Below are 17352 nucleotides of genomic sequence, written 5' to 3'. Positions count from 1 at the left end.
TGCTTCAATGAACCGAAAACGGTGGTTAACTATAGAATCGGTGTTTCAAAAGATGTGTGTTACGGCAGGCCTATTGTTTCTCACCAAAGACAGTAGGCTACTGTTACGATCAGCAAGAGGTTGCTTGGGCGCATCATCCATTCTCCTGTCAACGCGCAAAGCTTCTGCACAGACAAGTCAAACTGACAACTGGACCAGTAACGTGACTGTTCATTCAGCTTCACACATCAGTATTACTTGCCATGCTGGGTTGTGATGTCACAGCCTGGACCAGTGCAACAGGATCGGGGGCATTTCTATTTTACTTAAATCCACCTGCCACTCGGGAACTGGGAGATTGAAGGAGAGCGGTTGATATCAGCATGGGAGGTAAGCGCAAACCTGTATTTATGGATTATCTTTTTGGTAGTCTATTTTATACGCTTGAGATCTCGTTTAAGAATGTCATGATGTTGAAATGTAGGCTACTAATTTATTGGCGACCGCCGAAAAGCTAATCCACACGAAAAGTAGAAAAAATCTATATTGGGTAAATTCCACGGTCACCTTTTAAATAGAATCAACGCACTTAATCCGGTTTGTATCTTCTGTACCAAAATGATGTTCCCTGTTTCAAATATTTATGCAGATTTTATGAATTACAACGAGTGGCCTATTTCTTTAAGATAGGCACAGTGTCGGTGGCATGTTATAGTAACATTATTACAATGCAGGCTACCCCCTACTGCAAAGGAACGTGGGAGCTATTGGGTGAGCCGGTGATAAGGCAACCACTAGTTGGACTGTTGTTTATCTCCAGAACAGAGCATAACAGACAACTGAAATTAATGTTATCAGTTCCAGCTATGCTTTGTTAACATAGTTACTGGCACTGCGAATCCAAACTACAGGGAAAACAATAGAAAAGAAGTAGACTAACGTTTGACGATTTAAAAGCACTTTTTTGCCGTTCCCTCTTAAAGCGTTCTACTCCGCTGAGAAGATGGCAGGTGTCTTTTCATATGAGAGTTCAGATCTGGATTGGTGTGAAGATAACTACAAACATTCCGAACACATTGTCGAATACTTTAACACGGTAAGAATGCGGACCGTTTGTGTGCTATTTGAAAATGCTGAAATAACCACATAAACGTTGTTCTCTATGTCTGTTCATCCAGGGCACACATATACGGTGTTTTGGGGTATTTTGGCATTGTTTCATCTGTTGAGTTTTTACATAGCGACTACACTTAACTTGTACTTCTCGTCTTCTCATCACCTCTCACGTAGACGAGCAGTTTCATCTTCTTCATCATATCTCCGATCATGCTGTACCTCCTGCACCCCTACGCCAAGGAGAGGAACCTGGCCATCCACCTGGTCTGGACCATGATGATCTTTGTGGGTGTGTGTTGTCTTTCCTCAACCATATTAACTTTTTGCTCTGACCTTACCCAACTTTATGGGGTGTTGTGAAACTAAACACACTGTAGGCTATATCAATCTACCCTAAATTGTAGTCTTGTGATATGACAACATAGTTGGCTGAAGTCATGCATCTTCCCCCTGTGTGTTGACGAGGTCCCAACCTGTTTTCTTTCCCCATGCAGGCCTGTTCTCCATGTACTTCCACATGACCCTGAGTTTCATGGGTCAGATGCTGGATGAGCTATCGATCCTGTGGGTGCTGGCCCTGGGCTATGCCCTCTGGTTCCCAAGGCAACATTTCCCCTCCTTTGTGAAGGACAGGTACGTCGCCACGGAGAAGTTTACCCTTGTGTTTACCTTAGCTCCGGCGTTGGCGCCGCCCCGTCACTCTGCAGGATCACGCCTCCTCCTTTCTTTCTCCTCTCTGAACAAACGCCGGCGCACGCCACATTCCTTTAATTAGACGCGACAGAATGAGAGGATCTTTTTACAGGCATGGCCAGGCTGAAACTGAATCTGTGCAGGGCCAGGACACAGAGCCGCAGACCGGCACAGATCTGTGTTGACTGGGCAGTAGGAGAGTAAGGGGTTCCTGGGCTACGTCTGAACACTGAGTTAATATTTAAAGACAGGGTGGGGAGAAAAAAAAATCATAAAATATTAATGAGGCTGTTAGAAGAAGCTCAACAATTTGCAAGCAAAGCCCTGGGTCAATACCTCACATTGATTTTTCCTTCCTGAGCCCTTATCAAAGTGAGATGAGGAAGTTCATTGCTCTGTGTCTCTGCATCCTTCCCTCCGCTTCTCCTTCAGGGCCAGCTTCTCCAAGATGATCCTGGCGATCACCGTGGTGACCACGCTGTCGTGCTTTGTGAAGCCCACCGCCAACGCCTACGCCCTCAACTGCTTCGCCGTTCACGTCCTCTTCTGTCTGGGCGTGGAGATGAGAAGGTACACGGGTTCAAATCCCACAGCAGCTCTTGCTGCCTGCATGCACTCTGCTTTTCAATTCAGTTTAATTCTATTCATTTAATTTCAATTCAGTTCAGTTAGATTATATTCAATTCCATTTACTTCAGTTCAGTTAGATAATATTCAATTCGATTTACTTCAGTACAGTTCAATTTTATTTATTCATTTAACTCATGCCAATTAATTAATCCCAAAGGAAATTCAGGTGTTCAGGTAACTCCATATGCGAAGGTGCAGAATACAGAAAAACAGAGGTTGCACACACAACAGATACACAAACACAACAGATACACAAACACAACAGATACAACAAACACAATAGCAGCAATGAAATAGCAGCAACAAATGAAGCAACAAACTCTGCCTTGGAATATAACAGAGAAAAAATGTCTGTATAAATATATCAATACTATCTTAATGCTACATCCCCCCACCCCCCACCTCCCCCTCACCCCCCCCCCCCCCCCATGTTAAAAAGAAAACCTGTTCTTCTAAATGAATCACATATAAAATGTACAGAGGTAAGAGTGATCATCCTTCCAGCCTCACTGTTGTCCACTGTCCTCAGCTGTGCAGACCCCAAGGTCCTCCAGCTGGCTCGCTCCTCCGTGGGGCTGTGGGTGCTGGCCATCTCCTGCTGGATAAGTGACCGCTTCGGATGCAGTTTCTGGCAGAAGCTCGACTTCTGCTACCTGCATGGGATCTGGTAATAATAATAATAACAATAATAATAATAATAATAATAATGCCTTTTATCCGCCTTTCACAGCACTCAAAGAACACCTTACATCTATGCGGATTCTCTTTTCCAGGCACATACTGATTGTGGTGGCTGTGGCCTATGCCAGCACTCTGGTGGCCTACCTGGATGCCACCTATGAGATTCCCTACTCTCTGCCGGGACTCCAGTACTGGCCTTGCAACAAATGGGCAGTGGGCTTGCCTTACATCGTCCTGAGAGGTAGTGCCAAGACACACAAACGCTGCTAGAGATCCTCCGCGGCACAGACCTCATCCTCTCCAAGACAAGAGACTTGCCGAGGGCTTTGGTGATGATTGTGTGATGCAGTTTCATGCATACCGGTTTGAAAAAAACAAAACAATGTTTGTCTGTTAGTTTGTTATGTGATAAAAACACTTGAATCGATGCCCGTTCAAATAATTGGCATGTGTAGTAAGATTTCACTAACTGCATTCTTTATGAAAGACATTAATGCAAGAAAAGTAAGTAAGTAAGTAAGTAAGACTTTATTTATATAGCACATTTCATACAAGAATTGTAGCTCAAGGTGCTTTACATAAAATCAATAAAAACAATAATACAAGTGATAAACAATTCAAACAAAAATAAAAATCCCAATAAGATCTCTGTTCAAGAGAGAAAACAACTTTAAAAGTAGGAAAACCCTTTTGAGATAAAATTACTTAAATGCTTCGGTAAAAAGGTAGGTTTTAAGCTGTCTTTTAAAAATGTCTAGAGTGTTTGCTTCCCTAATATGTATGGGTAATTTGTTCCATAGTTTTGGGGCGTAATTGACAAAGGCCGAATCACCAATCTTCTTATGACTGCTTCTGGTGACCTCTAATAGGCCTGCATTTGGTGAAAATGCAGGTGAAAAAGGTGAAATGTTAAAGTATATTTGTATGAATTTTATATAAAATATGTAGTTTTTGCTATTGTCTTACACTGTGCATGCACAAATGCATAGTCTGTACATAATGGTCTTAGTTCCATGTTGTTATGTATGTTTTTGCATGACATCCTGTTGGACTGAAGGGAGAGCACAAGCACTGAGATTATTTTATTTTCAGGATGAGCCTTAGGGCTGAATCTCAACCAATCCAAGGGCTTTTAATAGTTTTTAAACAGTCCACACTGTATTCAATCTGGAGATAGACGGCAACACATTTACATTACATTTAGTCATTTAGCAGACACTCTTATCCAGAGCGACTTACAGTAAGTACAGGGACATTCCCCCCGAAGCAAGTAGGGTGAAGTGCCTTGCCCAAGGACACAACGTCATTTGGCACGGCTGGGAATCGAACTGGCAACCTTCAGATTACTAGCCCGACTCCCTCACCGCTCAGCCATCTGACTCTCCACAACGTTATTGGTGAATCGAAAGTTTTGACGAGCCACTCAGATTAGTTTGACACAGTATCTTTGTGTTAAGGTGTGCAATTCGTTTACAGTGCATAGAGGAAGTCACCTTTACTTGAAGTTGTTTTAATAACCTTGTTAACAAAATATATAGTGTTTGTTATTGGTGCAGGGATATTAATCCTATTGTTGTTTTTCAGTCTCAGGTCTTTACATGTGTACTAGGATGTTATATATTCCACTGGACATTTGCTGGAGCTCATTCATGTGTTTTTGTATGGATTATTGAGTAAAATGAACTGCTGGATTAAAATCGTCACTGAACTGAAAGTTTCTGACCTGTTTTGTGGGACTTTTTAAAATGTGTATTTCAAACAAAGACAATTCCAGTGTAAAAATATACGTCAGATTTACATTTTGATAATTTGGCAGATTCTTTTATCGACAGTGACGTACAAATAAGTGCATAGAGAAAGTGCAGCAGAATGTGTTAATGTACCAATAATTCATATTCATATAAACAAAATGGGGGACAGATTGAATCTCAGCATTCATATGTCTTGCAGCCAAAACACTGATGAGACTGACTGAGACTGAGTCTAGATCCTTGTGACTGACTGGAGGGGAAAGGCAGAGAGAGAGAGAGAGAGAGAGAGAGAGAGGGAGAGAGAGAGAGAGAGAGAGAGAGAGAGGGGGGGGGGGGGAGGAGGGAGAGAGAGTTGTGTTCTCCTGGTCAATAGCAGTGGCTTGTTAATCTCACATCAAAGTTTTCATCCCAAATTCTTCCCTGCAGTGGTCCTGCACTGCCAGTTTACTGGTCTTAAATAGGCAACTTTTATGAGAGCCCCCGCTGCTCTATTCAGATGATGTGGTTGGAATTGAACCAGTGCCCCATCCCATTCGAGGCAGCAAACTAAGCAGATTGTTCATGTCTGTTAAAAGATGTGTATTGTGTTACATTTCAAAAAAAGAGAGAAGTAGCTCAAGACAAAAGTACCGGATTTATGGTAGAACTGTGATTGATTTTGTCGAGTGTTTGTCATGTCTATAAATAGGCCTAACTTTAAAAACACAACTGGATTTTATCTGAAAATATCCTAAAATGTTTTGGAAAGTTTTGATTATGTAGAATAGAAAGTCGGGATGCACAGTTATGAGCTAGTTTGAAATTAAATTTAAAAACATAGAACCTTAATACATTCGTAAAAAGAAGTAGCCTATATACGAATATTGGAAATCATTCGATCGAATGCCTTGTCTTTTACGTTTGTATTTTGTCTTAGGCGAGTGTTTTTTTCAACCTGTATTGTTTTATCAAGACGCTGCAGAGCTCTTGAATTGTATTTGATGCCCGTGAGAAGTCCCACCTCTAAATAGTTTTGGTTGGTTAGATACGAGTAGCTTAAACTTCAGAACATCTGATTGGATGAGAAAGCTTTCTGTTTTGGTCGCATGCCAGCAGCCGTCTGGAAGGGGAGGGGTACCGTCTGGCTTCCGGTTATAGGCTGAAGTTGACACACAATGAAGAGCTGGGAACAACCTCGCGAAACGCTGCTGTAAATAAATAGAACAATCACTGAAGCCAGAGAATCATGGAGAATCAGGTAATGTGACTTTTGTGTCCCCCTGCGCTTTATAAACGTTCATTCGAAAAATGCTCGAGGGCTGCGCCCGGGACAGGAATGAATGCCCTGTGCTCGTGAAAAAATCCTGCTAATCGAACTCATAGTTGGTTGGCTCACGGAGCTGTGCTGCTCGCTAGCAGCCACACACACGCACAGGCACAGTACATCGGTATTCAGACATAGCGGGCTGGCTAACGTAGCTAGCCTCATTCAGCAGTGCATAGCTAACTGGTTAGCCACACTGTCGGGCACACAAAGGGATTTTCACCTGGTGCTATTTTCTGGCCCTGTAGCCATGTTGAAAGGCATTAGCACTGCATCTCATAACCTGGTTACAACCATTTTTAACACTCGCTTCATGCTTGGGTTTAAAGATCTCGGCCCTTCGCTTGCTAGCTGGCTAGCAACTTAGCCGAAGCGGCTAAGGCGCCGGTGGAAAGGATCGCCTTCTTCAGGTTTGGGGTGGAGGGAGGAGGGGTGTGTACCTTAACGGCAAGTAATTGGGATCGAGGGGTTGAATCAATATCATATGACATTTTAAACAACCGCCTGTTCAGCACTCATGATGATAATATTGGAAACAAGTCCAACTTGTAACTAGAGATAAAATATTGTCATAGTTTCCAAATCTTATGTTTGAACTTTGACCAAAGCCGCGTTAAACTGTTCGGAATTGATAATCGAATTGTCAAATGATCTCACAACTTATCACGTGTGATGAACAGTGGAATTTCCACCCCGACTTCGAGAAATAAGACTCATTCCGTCACACGCATGGTAACCATGAAGAAAAGGTCAACTCATGACAAGCTACTCGCAAATGCTCTTCTTATCTGATAAACATAAGCCTGCACTACTTGACATTTTGGTAAGCTTTGTCCGGGCGCCATTCATTCGGAAATATTGCTGAGAATCCGTCATTGGACTGAGAGAACGTTGGTAGAAAGCTGCTCACTATTATAGCAGAATATGCTGACCGTAGAACTTCATTGGTTTCGTACCAATATGGAATCATGGTTCACTGTTACATGAGATGGACATGTTATCATTTCCTGATTTATACTCCAATATCAAACCATGTCCTGTGAAGTGAGTGCGACTTTGTGACTGGTCTACTTTGAGGAACAGACCTCCAGTGAGACTGGGGGGGGGTGTAGTTGGGCAACATTTTGTCTCTTCTTTAGTGTCTGTCTTCAAAGGAGAGTTTCAGTTGATTTTGCCCCCCTTGGTGGGGATTAGTTTGGTCATTATGGTTGTTAGACTATTCCCAAGGCGCATGGTGGTGCCTTGTTTCTTAAAGGGATATCTGCCAAGGGGTGAACAAACCTGCAACGTCCTCTTTCTTTTTTATTGATGTGTCTTATTGTTACTGGAAAGTGAACGTAATGATATCAGTCTTATCAAATCCGAGAATGGTGGTATGTTGGTTATGGTGTTGTGTCTGTGCAACGAGTAGTTATTTGGGGTAGTGTTGTCTGGGTTCTAAAGAGTAGTGTGTGGGTTCTAAAGAGTAGTGTGTGGGTTCTAGAGAGTAGTGTGTGGGTTCTAGAGAGTAGTGTGTGGGTTCTAAAGAGTAGTGTGTGGGTTCTAAAGAGTAGTGTGTGGGTTCTAAAGAGTTGTGTGTGGGTTCTAGAGAGTAGTGTGTGTTCTAAAGAGTAGTGTGTGTGTTCTAGAGAGTAGTGTGTGGGTTATGTAGAGTAGTGTGTGTTCTAAAGAGTAGTGTGTGTGTTCTAACAGAGTAGTGTGTGTGTTCTATAGAGTAGTGTGTGTGTTCTATAGAGTAGTGTGTGGCTTCTATGGGGTAGAACTGCCTGTGCTCTGGGGGCAGTGTTAAAGCCAGAGGGTTCTGGGTGGCTGCTTGGCGGGGTTGTGGGGGGTGGAGGCTGGGGGGGCTGCAGGCTGGCTGAGGGTGTGGTAGGGCCTGGAGTTAAAGGGCATTGCCGCCACAGAATGACCGGGCAAGACGCCAGGGAGAGGAGGGGGCCTCTGTCTGTCTGTGTGTTTGAGAGAGAGAGAGGGGGGGGAGGGAGAGAGAGAGAGGGAGGGAGAGAGAGAGGGGGAGGGGGAGAGAGAGAGAGAGGGGGAGGGAGAGAGAGAGAGAGAGGGGGAGGGAGAGAGAGAGAGAGAGGGGGGAGGGAGGGAGAGAGAGAGGGGGAGGGAGAGAGAGAGAGAGAGAGAGGGGGGGGAGCCTGAGAGTGCCAGACCAGCTCATCTCAATCCTGTCTCCTAATCCCCCCACCCAGTTCCAGCCCATGGGCAGCACAGAGTAGGAGCCAAATCTCTGCATTCTTCAGGCCCGGGCATAAAGTGTGTCCCGTGCACCCCCCCGTTCCCCCCCCCCCCCCCCCCCCCCCCCCCCCCCCCTTACCAACCCCAGTGTTTACCTAGGAGTTGTCCCCATTTTAGTATGCCTAGACCTCTGTCCTGTTGTGCAGGTTTGGTGTATGAGTGGTAGTTCTGTTTCAGTCAGGTGTGTAGCGGTGGCAGGGGGGTTTATTTAACGCACATATCGAGTGTTTTGTCGTTGCTGTGGACAGTATTTCTAACGGTTACCACCCCCCCCCCCCCACCTCCCACCCCCCCACCCCCCGTGTGCCGCTGAAGTGCACCGTGCAGGTGAAGCTGGAGCTTGGTCACCGAGCCCTCCTCAGGAAGAAGGTGACCTCGGAGGGGTTCACCCACGACTGGATGGTGTTCGTCCGGGGGCCCGAGACGGGAGACATCCAGCACTTCGTGGAGAAGGTGGTCTTCAGGCTCCACGAAAGCTTCCCCAAACCCAAGAGAGGTGAGCGCGTGCGGAGGAGGACCGCTTTCGACCACAGGACCCCCCCCCCCCCCCCCCCCCCGTTGTGTCTTAACCGCGTCCGACTGATGTGAGACCCTGTTGCCGTGGCGTCCCCCCCCCCCCCCCCCCCCGCCTGTTGCCTTACTGACGGCTGTGTGTTTTCTCTCTGCAGTTTGCAAGGAGCCACCTTACAAAGTCGAGGAGTCGGGCTACGCCGGGTTCCTCATGCCTATCGAGGTCTACTTCAAAAACAAGGTAACCTCACCTCATGTCGTGTCATCCCGTTTTAATACTCGTTTTAGTGACTCGTCGGGTGGGCTGCAGAAGGCTCTGCCGCCGAGCGATGCGGGGCTCCTCACTGTTTGCCGAGGTGTCCTTTTCCAGAACGAGGTAAGTGTCGCGGAAGAGCTTCTCTTCTTCGTCAGGCGAGCCCTGCGCCAAAAGGCGCCGTGGCTCCCTCAGGAAATGGCTCGGTGTCACATGGGCTCCTTCCCTGGAGAGTGGATACCCACAGAGCCTGAGCCTGGTTGTTTACACCGCGCGGCGAGCCAGGAAAGAGAGACGGGCACAAGCAGGAGTTTTCCTTCGACGCGGGCTGTTGCCGGGGGCTCTGCCGGGGCCCCCCCTGGCTGTCTCTCCCCTCTCTGGGATCAGCCTCGTACCCAGCCACCGCCTGGGACACCTGAGAGGAGAGCTTTAATAACCAGGGCAAGGTTCCAGGCGGGCGGGGAGCGGGAGCGGGGGCGGGAGATCCCGGCACATTTCTTATTTTCATCTTCCCTTTATGGGTGTGCAGGTGTGGAGTGTCTCCGTGGAGCAGGAGGCTGAGGCACGGCCTCCTGCTCCTTAATCCCCTGTTGGACAGTTAAAAGGACATGAAATTGATGTTCTATTTGTGCTTTGACTTTCCGACCCCGCCTCGCTGTGGAAGTATGGAAGGAGAGGAGACACGTTTTCTATCTCTTCACCACATAGCCGTGGCTTCCGTGTGTGTGTGTGTGAGGATGCCGTTTCCCCTAGTGCGGAATTCTTTGTGCTGTGTGTGTCTTTGAGAAGTGTGTGTACACATACTCCAGGTATGCCTGTTATTGACTAGGCAGTGGGTAGAGCCAGTAACTGTTATCTGATAGGCTGATAACGGGAGACGGCTCACGGAGCTTGTGAAACCCTTTCCAGGAGGAGCCAAAGAAGGTCTGCTTCAACTACGACCTCTTCTGAACCTGGAGGCAACCCGCCGGTCAACCACCTGCGCTGCGAGAAGCTCACCTTCAACAACCCCACCCGGGAATTCAGGAGGAAGCTGGTCAAGGCCGGAGGGGTGAGGTTTGGAACGGGGTCCGAGGGACGCGGAGGGGTGGGGGTCGAGGAGGGGAGGGGCGGGGGAGGGGGGTGGTGAGAGTTTGGTTGTGGGAAGGGATTAGCTGTCTACTGGTTTTGCATCGTCTGTTTTTGCAAGTCTATTTTCGTGTCTCCCTTTCTCTCTCTCTCTGAAGTTAGTTCTTTCTCTGTTTGTTGACATTCTGTCCCCCCCCTGTCCTCTCTAGGTGATGGTGGTCCCAGAGGGGGCGGAAGCCGTCTCCAGGCCCAGCCCAGACTACCCATCCTCCCCACCATCCCCTCCATCCCCCGCCCTTCTCAGACCCCAAGAAGGCCAAGACCTCCTCCCATGGATCCAAGGTTAGACAGCCCTTTCCCTGTCTCTGGTCTACACCTCTTATCCACCCCATTCGCAACAACGATGATTTTCATTTGTTGATAGAGTTTTTCCTCCACGACATAAACACAAGACTATAGATACATAGGTAGAATGACATAGACCCAGTGGAGACATCTGGTGTGTCTCTCCCCCAGCAGGAGCCCAGTAAGGAGGGCAGTGGGAGCAGCAGTAAAGCCCCCAAGCCCCACAAGCTGACCAGGAGCACCGCGAGCGGCCCCGCAAGGACTCCGAGAGCAAGGCCACGTCCAAGGGCGACAGCGACCGCGACGGAGGGGGAGGGGGTGGCGGAGGAAGCAGCGGCAGTAGCAAGAGCGCCCGGGAGCCCTCCTCCTCGTCCTCCTCGTCCTCCAAGAAGCCCGCCGACGTCAAAGGTCAAGGACGAGGGCAAAGGTTGTGCCCAAGGCCGCCTTCAAGGAGCCCAAGCTCACCCTGAAGGAGGGCATGTCGCCCAAGGGAGGGGGGAGCGGGGGAGGGGGGCCCCCCCCACCGGAGTCCAAAGCCCCCGGGAAGCGGCCCTCCACGGTGGAGTCCCCCAAGCCCAGCACCAAGAAGCCCAAGAAGGGCAGCTCCGAGGGGCCCAAGGGGGCCCCACCTCGGGTCTCCTCCTCGTCGGTGGCCGCTGCCCCCCTATTCGGAGAGAAGCCCCTGAAGGTGAAGGGCCTCTGGCCCAAAGAACAAGGCCGACTCCCAGAGCCCAAGGAGCCCAAGAAACCGCCCGAGTCGGACGAGTCGAACTCGGAGGACGAAGCCTCGTCTAAATCAGAGGTGAGGACGAGCCGCTGGCCTCACTGGGCCTCTCCCCTGGGTGGAGCCAACCAATGACACATCGCTGAACTCTCGATGTTTCTCCCTCTCTCTTCTCTCGTTCTTTCTCGGTGTCTCTCTCTCTCTCGCTCCTGCAGCAGTCAGCCCCCTCCAGCCCCTCTAACTCCAGCTCCAGCTCGGACTCCAGCTCGGACTCGGATTTTGAGCCTGGCCAGAAGCAAGGCCAAGGTAGGCCCCGCCCACCAGGTCCCGCCCACCGGGCCCTGTTTCTGGGTGCTGCTGTGTTCCAGGGCTTCACACATAATGACCCTCTCCCCTCCTCCCTCTCTCCCCTCCTCCCTCTCTCCCCTCCTCCTCCCTCTCCCCTCCTCCCTGTCCCCCCCTCCTCCTTCTCCCCTCCTCCTCCCTCTCCCCTCCTCCTCCTCTCCCATCCTCCCTCTCTCCCCTCCTCCTCTCCCCTCCTCCTCCCTCTCTCCCCTCCTCCTCCCTCTCCCCTCCTCCCTCTCCTCCAGGGCCCCTGAGGTCCATGGTGGAGACCTGCAGTCGGAGGAGTCGGACGACGACGACAGCAGCTCGGAGGACGGCACGCCGTCAAGACAACCCGCCCAATCGCGACTCTCGGTGAGAGCGAGCGTGAGCTTGACGATGCTGCTGTTGATCTCTGTGTTCTGTCTGCCCAGAAACCTCCGAGGCCTCGAAACAGTGATAGAAACCTAGAAGAGAAACCTGTTTAGAACGGTTGTTGAAAATGCACACACACACACACATGAAACTTGTTTATGATCGCTGAGGTTACACACTCACCCACAACAACTCTTTAAATGGTTAGTAAAAACCCCCAGTGTGGTGTGTCAGAGAGTAACCACTCCCCCTCCCTGGTCAGGCTCAGTCTGGACAGCGAGAGCGACAGCAGCGACGGCTCTCACCGGCCCAGTCGAGACCCCGCCCCCGCCCCGCCCAAACACAGCTCCTCCAATAACAAGGTGAGGCTCCCCGATTGGACGCTCACCCGTCCGTCACAGACTTTGGCCAGCTCCGTCAATTGTCGACTCGAGAGCCGTCGATTCAGCGGTTCCCGAATGAGCAAACATGACTGCCCTTCCTGTCTGAACACCCCATCATCTGTCCGTTCCCTGCAGGTGTCGGGCAGAAAGAGTCAGACATCTGTCGCCCGGAGAAGGTGTTGAAGAAGGGATACGACAAGGTAGGAAGGGTAAATCAAAGCTTCTTTTCTTTGCATCTCACACACCATGACCCAACACCTCCAGAGTGTGCTCTCTACCAGGTTCTCTGCTAACTCTCTCTCTCTCTTCACTCTCTCTCTCTGTGTGTCTCTCTCCCCCCCTCTCTCTCTCTCTGTGTGTCTCTCTCCCCCCCTCTCTCTCTCTGCTAACTCTCTCTCCCCTCTCTCTCTGCTAACTCTCTCTCTCTCTGCTAACTCTCTCTCTCTGCTAACTCTCTCTCCCTCTCTCTCTCTCTCTGCTAACTCTCTCTCTCTCTCTCTCTCTCTGCTAAACCCTCTCTTCTCTCTCTCTCTCCTCTCTCTCTCTCTCTCTCTCTCTCTCTCTCTCTCTCTGTGTGTCTCTGTCTGTCTCTCTCTCCTCTCTCCAGGCCTACACAGAGGAGCTGGTGGACCTCCACCGCAGGGCTGATGGCTTTGAGAGAGCGCAACGTCCTGCAGCAGGTGTGTGTGCATTAGTGTGTGTGTGTGTGTGGTGTGCGTGCGCTCACGGAGATGTAACGCAGGTCACCCTGGGGGCAAAAGCTCTTTTGACAACGCGCCACTAACCCCGCCCCCTCCTTCACCCCCCTCCTTCCGCCCTCATCCAATCAGATCGTCAACCTGATCGAGGAGACGGGCCACTTCAACGTCACCAACACCACCTTCGACTTCGACCTGTTCTCCCTGGACGAGTCGACCGTTCGCAAACTACAGAGCTACCTGGAGGCCACGGCCACGTGACGGGGGGGCCCGCGGGGGGGTCGGGGGGGCCGCGGGGCTCCACGGCCCCCCCGACCCCCCGCCACCACCCCCCACCAGACTGGGCTGGACCCAGAGAGCAGCCCACACGTGCACATTCACGCGCTCACACCAGACTGTACTGAACCAGAGAGCTCACGCACACACACACACACACACACACCAAACCTGACAGGCGATGTGGAAGAACAGGCGAAACTGAAGAGACACCACACACACACACACACACACACACTCTGACACACCAAATCAGAGCAGGCGCTGTGGAGGACCAAGCGAGGAGGAGGAAGGGAAGGACTGGATTAAAGAAATAGCAATGCAGAGTGGCATGAGAGCAGCTGTTCCTTTGCCTGGACTGTACTGTACTCTGCTGTACTGTACTAGACTGGGCTGTACAGACTGTACTGTACTAGGCTAGACTGTACCACGCTGGGCTGAGAGGACAGGCTTAGAGCTGGTGTGTCTAGTCTGCCTGGGATGTATTCTATATGTTTCTGGTTTTGAGCCTGTCTGTAGAACTGTGGAATGTGACCGCTCTCCTCCCCCCCCCCCCCCCCCCCCCCCCCTCTCCTCCCTGCTCCCCTCCCTCCTTCACCCACTCTAGCCTTTGCAAACCCAACATGCTCCTCCCTCCCCCACACTTGCACTCCCTTACTCAGCACAACACTCCTCCCCCCCGCCCCCCCCCCCTTCCTCTGCTCTCAGCTGGAGTTCATTTCTCTGTCGGCATATTCCTTTTTGTGTGTGTGTGTGTGTGTGTGTGTGTGGTGTGTGTGGTGTGGCTGAGATGATGCCTGTGTGGTTAGTAACTTTTTCAGTGTTCTGAGCCTTGAGCACAAGCAGCGTCCTGTAGTGATCCACACACACGCATACGCACACACGCATCTGGCTTCCATGTCTGTGTACCCCCAGCACACGCACACACACGTTGTTAGTGCCAGTTGGCTAGTGTGTTTTCGGATGTGTCTCGTCTCTTGTGTGGATGTCTGCTGTTCCCACTTCTTCCCCCTCACAGAGTCTTGACCTCAACCCCTCCCCCCCCAGCCCACCTCCTCCCCTCCTCCCCCCAGCCCCCCTCCTCCCCTCCCAGCCCCCCTTCCTCCTCCCAGACCCCACGTGCATGAAAGGGCTCCACTGGTCAGGGACTAAGCTGGGAAGGGGTCACTTCTGAATTGCCTTTAAGTGGAGGGGGGAAAGCAGCCATAGGCTCTCAGATCAGAACTACCGGGGGGGTCAAGGGTCACCTGTTTTTTTTTTTGTGTGTGTTTTCTTTTTACATTTTATTTTTCTACTTGACACAATTTTATTATTTTTTGATTGCGGTTCAGATACCTGTGAGCTATGAATGTATGGTTGTTTATTTCCTAGGGCTAGCAACAAACCTACTACCCTCTTAGTGCCTTCCTGTACAGAGCCCGCTCTGAACGGCCGTGCTGCTAGCCGCCTAGCTAGCCGCCCGCTAGCTCTGGTTAAACAGCAGCGTCCCACCTCTCAACAAGTGTTAATGGGAAGCCTGAATATCCAGTTTTGTCTTAAACTTTTCCTGTCCCTAGTCAGTAGTTTTGGTGGAGCAGGTCTGTGGACCCACGGGCCTGTTCTGGACCTGGCTCCCCCAGGGGACATCAGTGATCTGGTGGTGTGGTGGTTCTGGATGTGTGGGCTGTAGAGCTGCCCCCTTTGTGACCCCTGCCTCCGCCCCTCTGTGGATGGGTCAGCCTCAGAGAGACTCCCCCCCCCCCCCCCCCTCATCACCCCCCCTCCCCTCTGTTCTAACTAACTCTGTATTTATTCTGATGCTGATAGCTTTAATAGATGTGTCCGTTCTGTTGCCCGGCTCTGCAAGGTGTGCAACCCCCTCCCGCCGCCCGACTGTAGTGAATGCCCGTTGCCGAGGACTCGATGTGGCTTTGTCACCGTGGAACAGCGTCTGCCCCCTGCCCCCCCCCCTCCTATCTGTCTAGGTGTGCCTATGTCAACAAAACTCCCTCGTTGTGATCACTGAGAATGAACTTTGCAACTGTGTGATTGTGATGATGTGTGTTTGGGAGAGGAAAGGGAACCTTCCAGTCCGTGTGTGCGAGTGTGTATGTGTGAACTTTTAACCTTCTAGTCCTAGTTCAGGAAACTTTGACCTTTGATCGGGCACTTCAGTTTGTCCTGTGTCACGGCGTGGGGGCACAAGGGTGAAAAGGTCAGGCGTGAGGCAGCGCTACCAGAGTAGCCCCACTGTCTACCAACACTCAATGTTTTTATTTATGGATCTCTGCACTTTTGGCTGTGGTGACTTCAGTACTTAAGTAATTATCTAAACTGTATTTTTAAGAATTTTAACAATATTTACATGCAATACGATATGAGCAGATTTTGTTTTGCCACCTTTCTTTTTATTTTTTAGAATTCTTATTTAATTGTTTTTTATTTGTATTGGCATGTTTTGTCACTATACATACTGAAACATGCCAGTTGAAGCTGTTCTGTTCTGGAGAAGTTTCCTGAATGTTGTGTTGTGTGTCACGGTGTACGAGCAACATTGAACACGTGTTTCATGTATGAGCTAATCATGTTGATACCATCCAGTATAAGTACTGTACATCTATGAGAGTGAGAGGCATGCCCCACGCCCGCTCTCTCAAGTCTCCCAATCTCAGATCTCAACCTCCAATGCTTTATCAGGGAGACGAGAGAGAGAGAGAGGATTACAAGGATTCCCAGGAGATACCTAGTGGAGATTCAAGCCTGGTTTTGGATTGGAAACGGCAAACTTATCACACGAGAGCACGTTTCTCTGTTGATGCGTTTTAGTCTTGTTATATCTTGAGTGTTTATTTGAACTCAAAAGTACAAGGCGGTGTTCGAGTGGTCTGCACTCTGTAAGGCATGGAGACAAAAAACCAGGCCCAGGCTCCAACCTCCATCCATCCTCAGTCCTTTGATCTCCCTGGATGACAGAGTAGAACATGGCCGCCCCGTGGCACCATGTTAGGGGATGGACGAAGGCATTTCAATTCAAGCTATATTATATATAACTGTATGATGAGCAAAAGGTAGACTATCTGCTGTGTGGATTTTAACAGGACAACAAAAAGTGGACCGGCTAAACCCAGCAGTAAATGTCACTCGCAAACTCTCGGCTCCTTCTCCAGATGCTGAGAGGAATGTGTGGGCGGGGCTTGTATTTGGGAGGGAGGTTGGGGGGGGGATTCTTGTATCAGTGGTTGTCAAATGTGTCTGTGACAGGGGGGAGGCTGTATTTATCAAGGGGATGTCAGGGGGGAGGGAGGGAGGGGAGGCGAGTTGTGTTTCTGTTTATGTGGCTGAACGCTGTGGTGAGCCAGGTGGCAGAACGAGGCGATTTGGTATCTTAAACTTGGATGCTGGCCACCATGTGGCCAAACGGTGCAAGTTGGAACAAGGACAATTTTACTTTGTTTTTATTTGGAAATCATATTATTAATAAAGTCATTGAGTACTGTCTATTACCTAGCACCTGTCATTTCATTGGTAAAGTTTATTTTATATATATATATTTTTTTTTAAATCAAATGTTTTTGTTTTTCTTGTGTGTGTAATATGTAGGTAATTCAGAAGTCAACAAGTCACATGGATAGTAGGGAAAAGAACCAACTAAACTTCAACTAAATGCTTTCTAGTATATTCTATTCTGGCTGTTTCCCAAATGCAAGATTGTTTGCCTTGTTCAATGACATTGTCTTCATGTACATATTGCTAATGCACAGAAATATTTCACCGCATTTTATATTTTAATTACATGTCATTTTGTTTTTATGAATGGACCAGACCTCTCTTATTGGAGCATATAACTTTAATTTCTTCAGTCACATACACACTGAGAACATTCGGTTAAACTGAGAACTCCAGTTAAAAATAACCCCGCTCATCACATTTCTCCAGCGACAATCACATTTGTTTGCTTTCTTCAACCCAGATACCAAAGACAAAAGGCTTTCCCATCTCTGCGTTTAGGTTCAGGTATAA

The 17352-nt window shown here is 49.3% G+C and overlaps 2 protein-coding genes across 2 annotated transcripts; both read left to right on the top strand.

Annotated features, from left to right (window-relative positions):
- The first annotated feature begins 331 nt into the window (after positions 1-331).
- acer1 (alkaline ceramidase 1) lies at positions 332-3598 on the top strand. Its single transcript, XM_067232288.1, has 7 exons — positions 332-369; positions 963-1075; positions 1270-1384; positions 1590-1728; positions 2221-2358; positions 2948-3085; positions 3192-3598. The coding sequence occupies exons 1-7, from the start codon at positions 363-365 to the stop codon at positions 3367-3369; spliced, it is 828 nt and encodes a 275-aa protein (XP_067088389.1). The 5' UTR covers positions 332-362; the 3' UTR covers positions 3370-3598.
- A 2382-nt stretch (positions 3599-5980) lies between these two features.
- On the top strand, positions 5981-13338 carry mllt1a (MLLT1 super elongation complex subunit a). Its single transcript, XM_067232287.1, is given in 20 exon segments — positions 5981-6087; positions 8713-8893; positions 9066-9148; positions 10070-10107; positions 10109-10211; positions 10438-10521; positions 10523-10570; positions 10748-10805; positions 10808-10980; positions 10983-11375; positions 11513-11603; positions 11888-11908; positions 11911-11965; positions 11967-11996; positions 12259-12358; positions 12515-12539; positions 12542-12588; positions 12987-13022; positions 13024-13059; positions 13210-13338. Coding segments are annotated over 20 exon segments (1743 nt in total). The 5' UTR covers positions 5981-6075.
- The last annotated feature ends 4014 nt before the right edge of the window (positions 13339-17352 follow it).

The sequence above is a fragment of the Osmerus mordax genome, unplaced genomic scaffold (genome assembly GCF_038355195.1).
Source record: "Osmerus mordax isolate fOsmMor3 unplaced genomic scaffold, fOsmMor3.pri Scaffold_83, whole genome shotgun sequence".
NCBI lineage: Eukaryota > Metazoa > Chordata > Actinopteri > Osmeriformes > Osmeridae > Osmerus > Osmerus mordax.
Note: the sequence above shows the minus strand (reverse complement) of the source record. Positions and strands in the feature narration are given on the sequence as shown.

Excerpts from the sequence above, each read along its gene's own strand:
- acer1 (XM_067232288.1), top strand. Across the intron at positions 1,729-2,220 it reads CCCTCCTTTGTGAAGGACAG|GGCCAGCTTCTCCAAGATGA; the intron begins GTACGTCGCCAC and ends CTTCTCCTTCAG. Across the intron at positions 2,359-2,947 it reads CTGGGCGTGGAGATGAGAAG|CTGTGCAGACCCCAAGGTCC; the intron begins GTACACGGGTTC and ends CACTGTCCTCAG.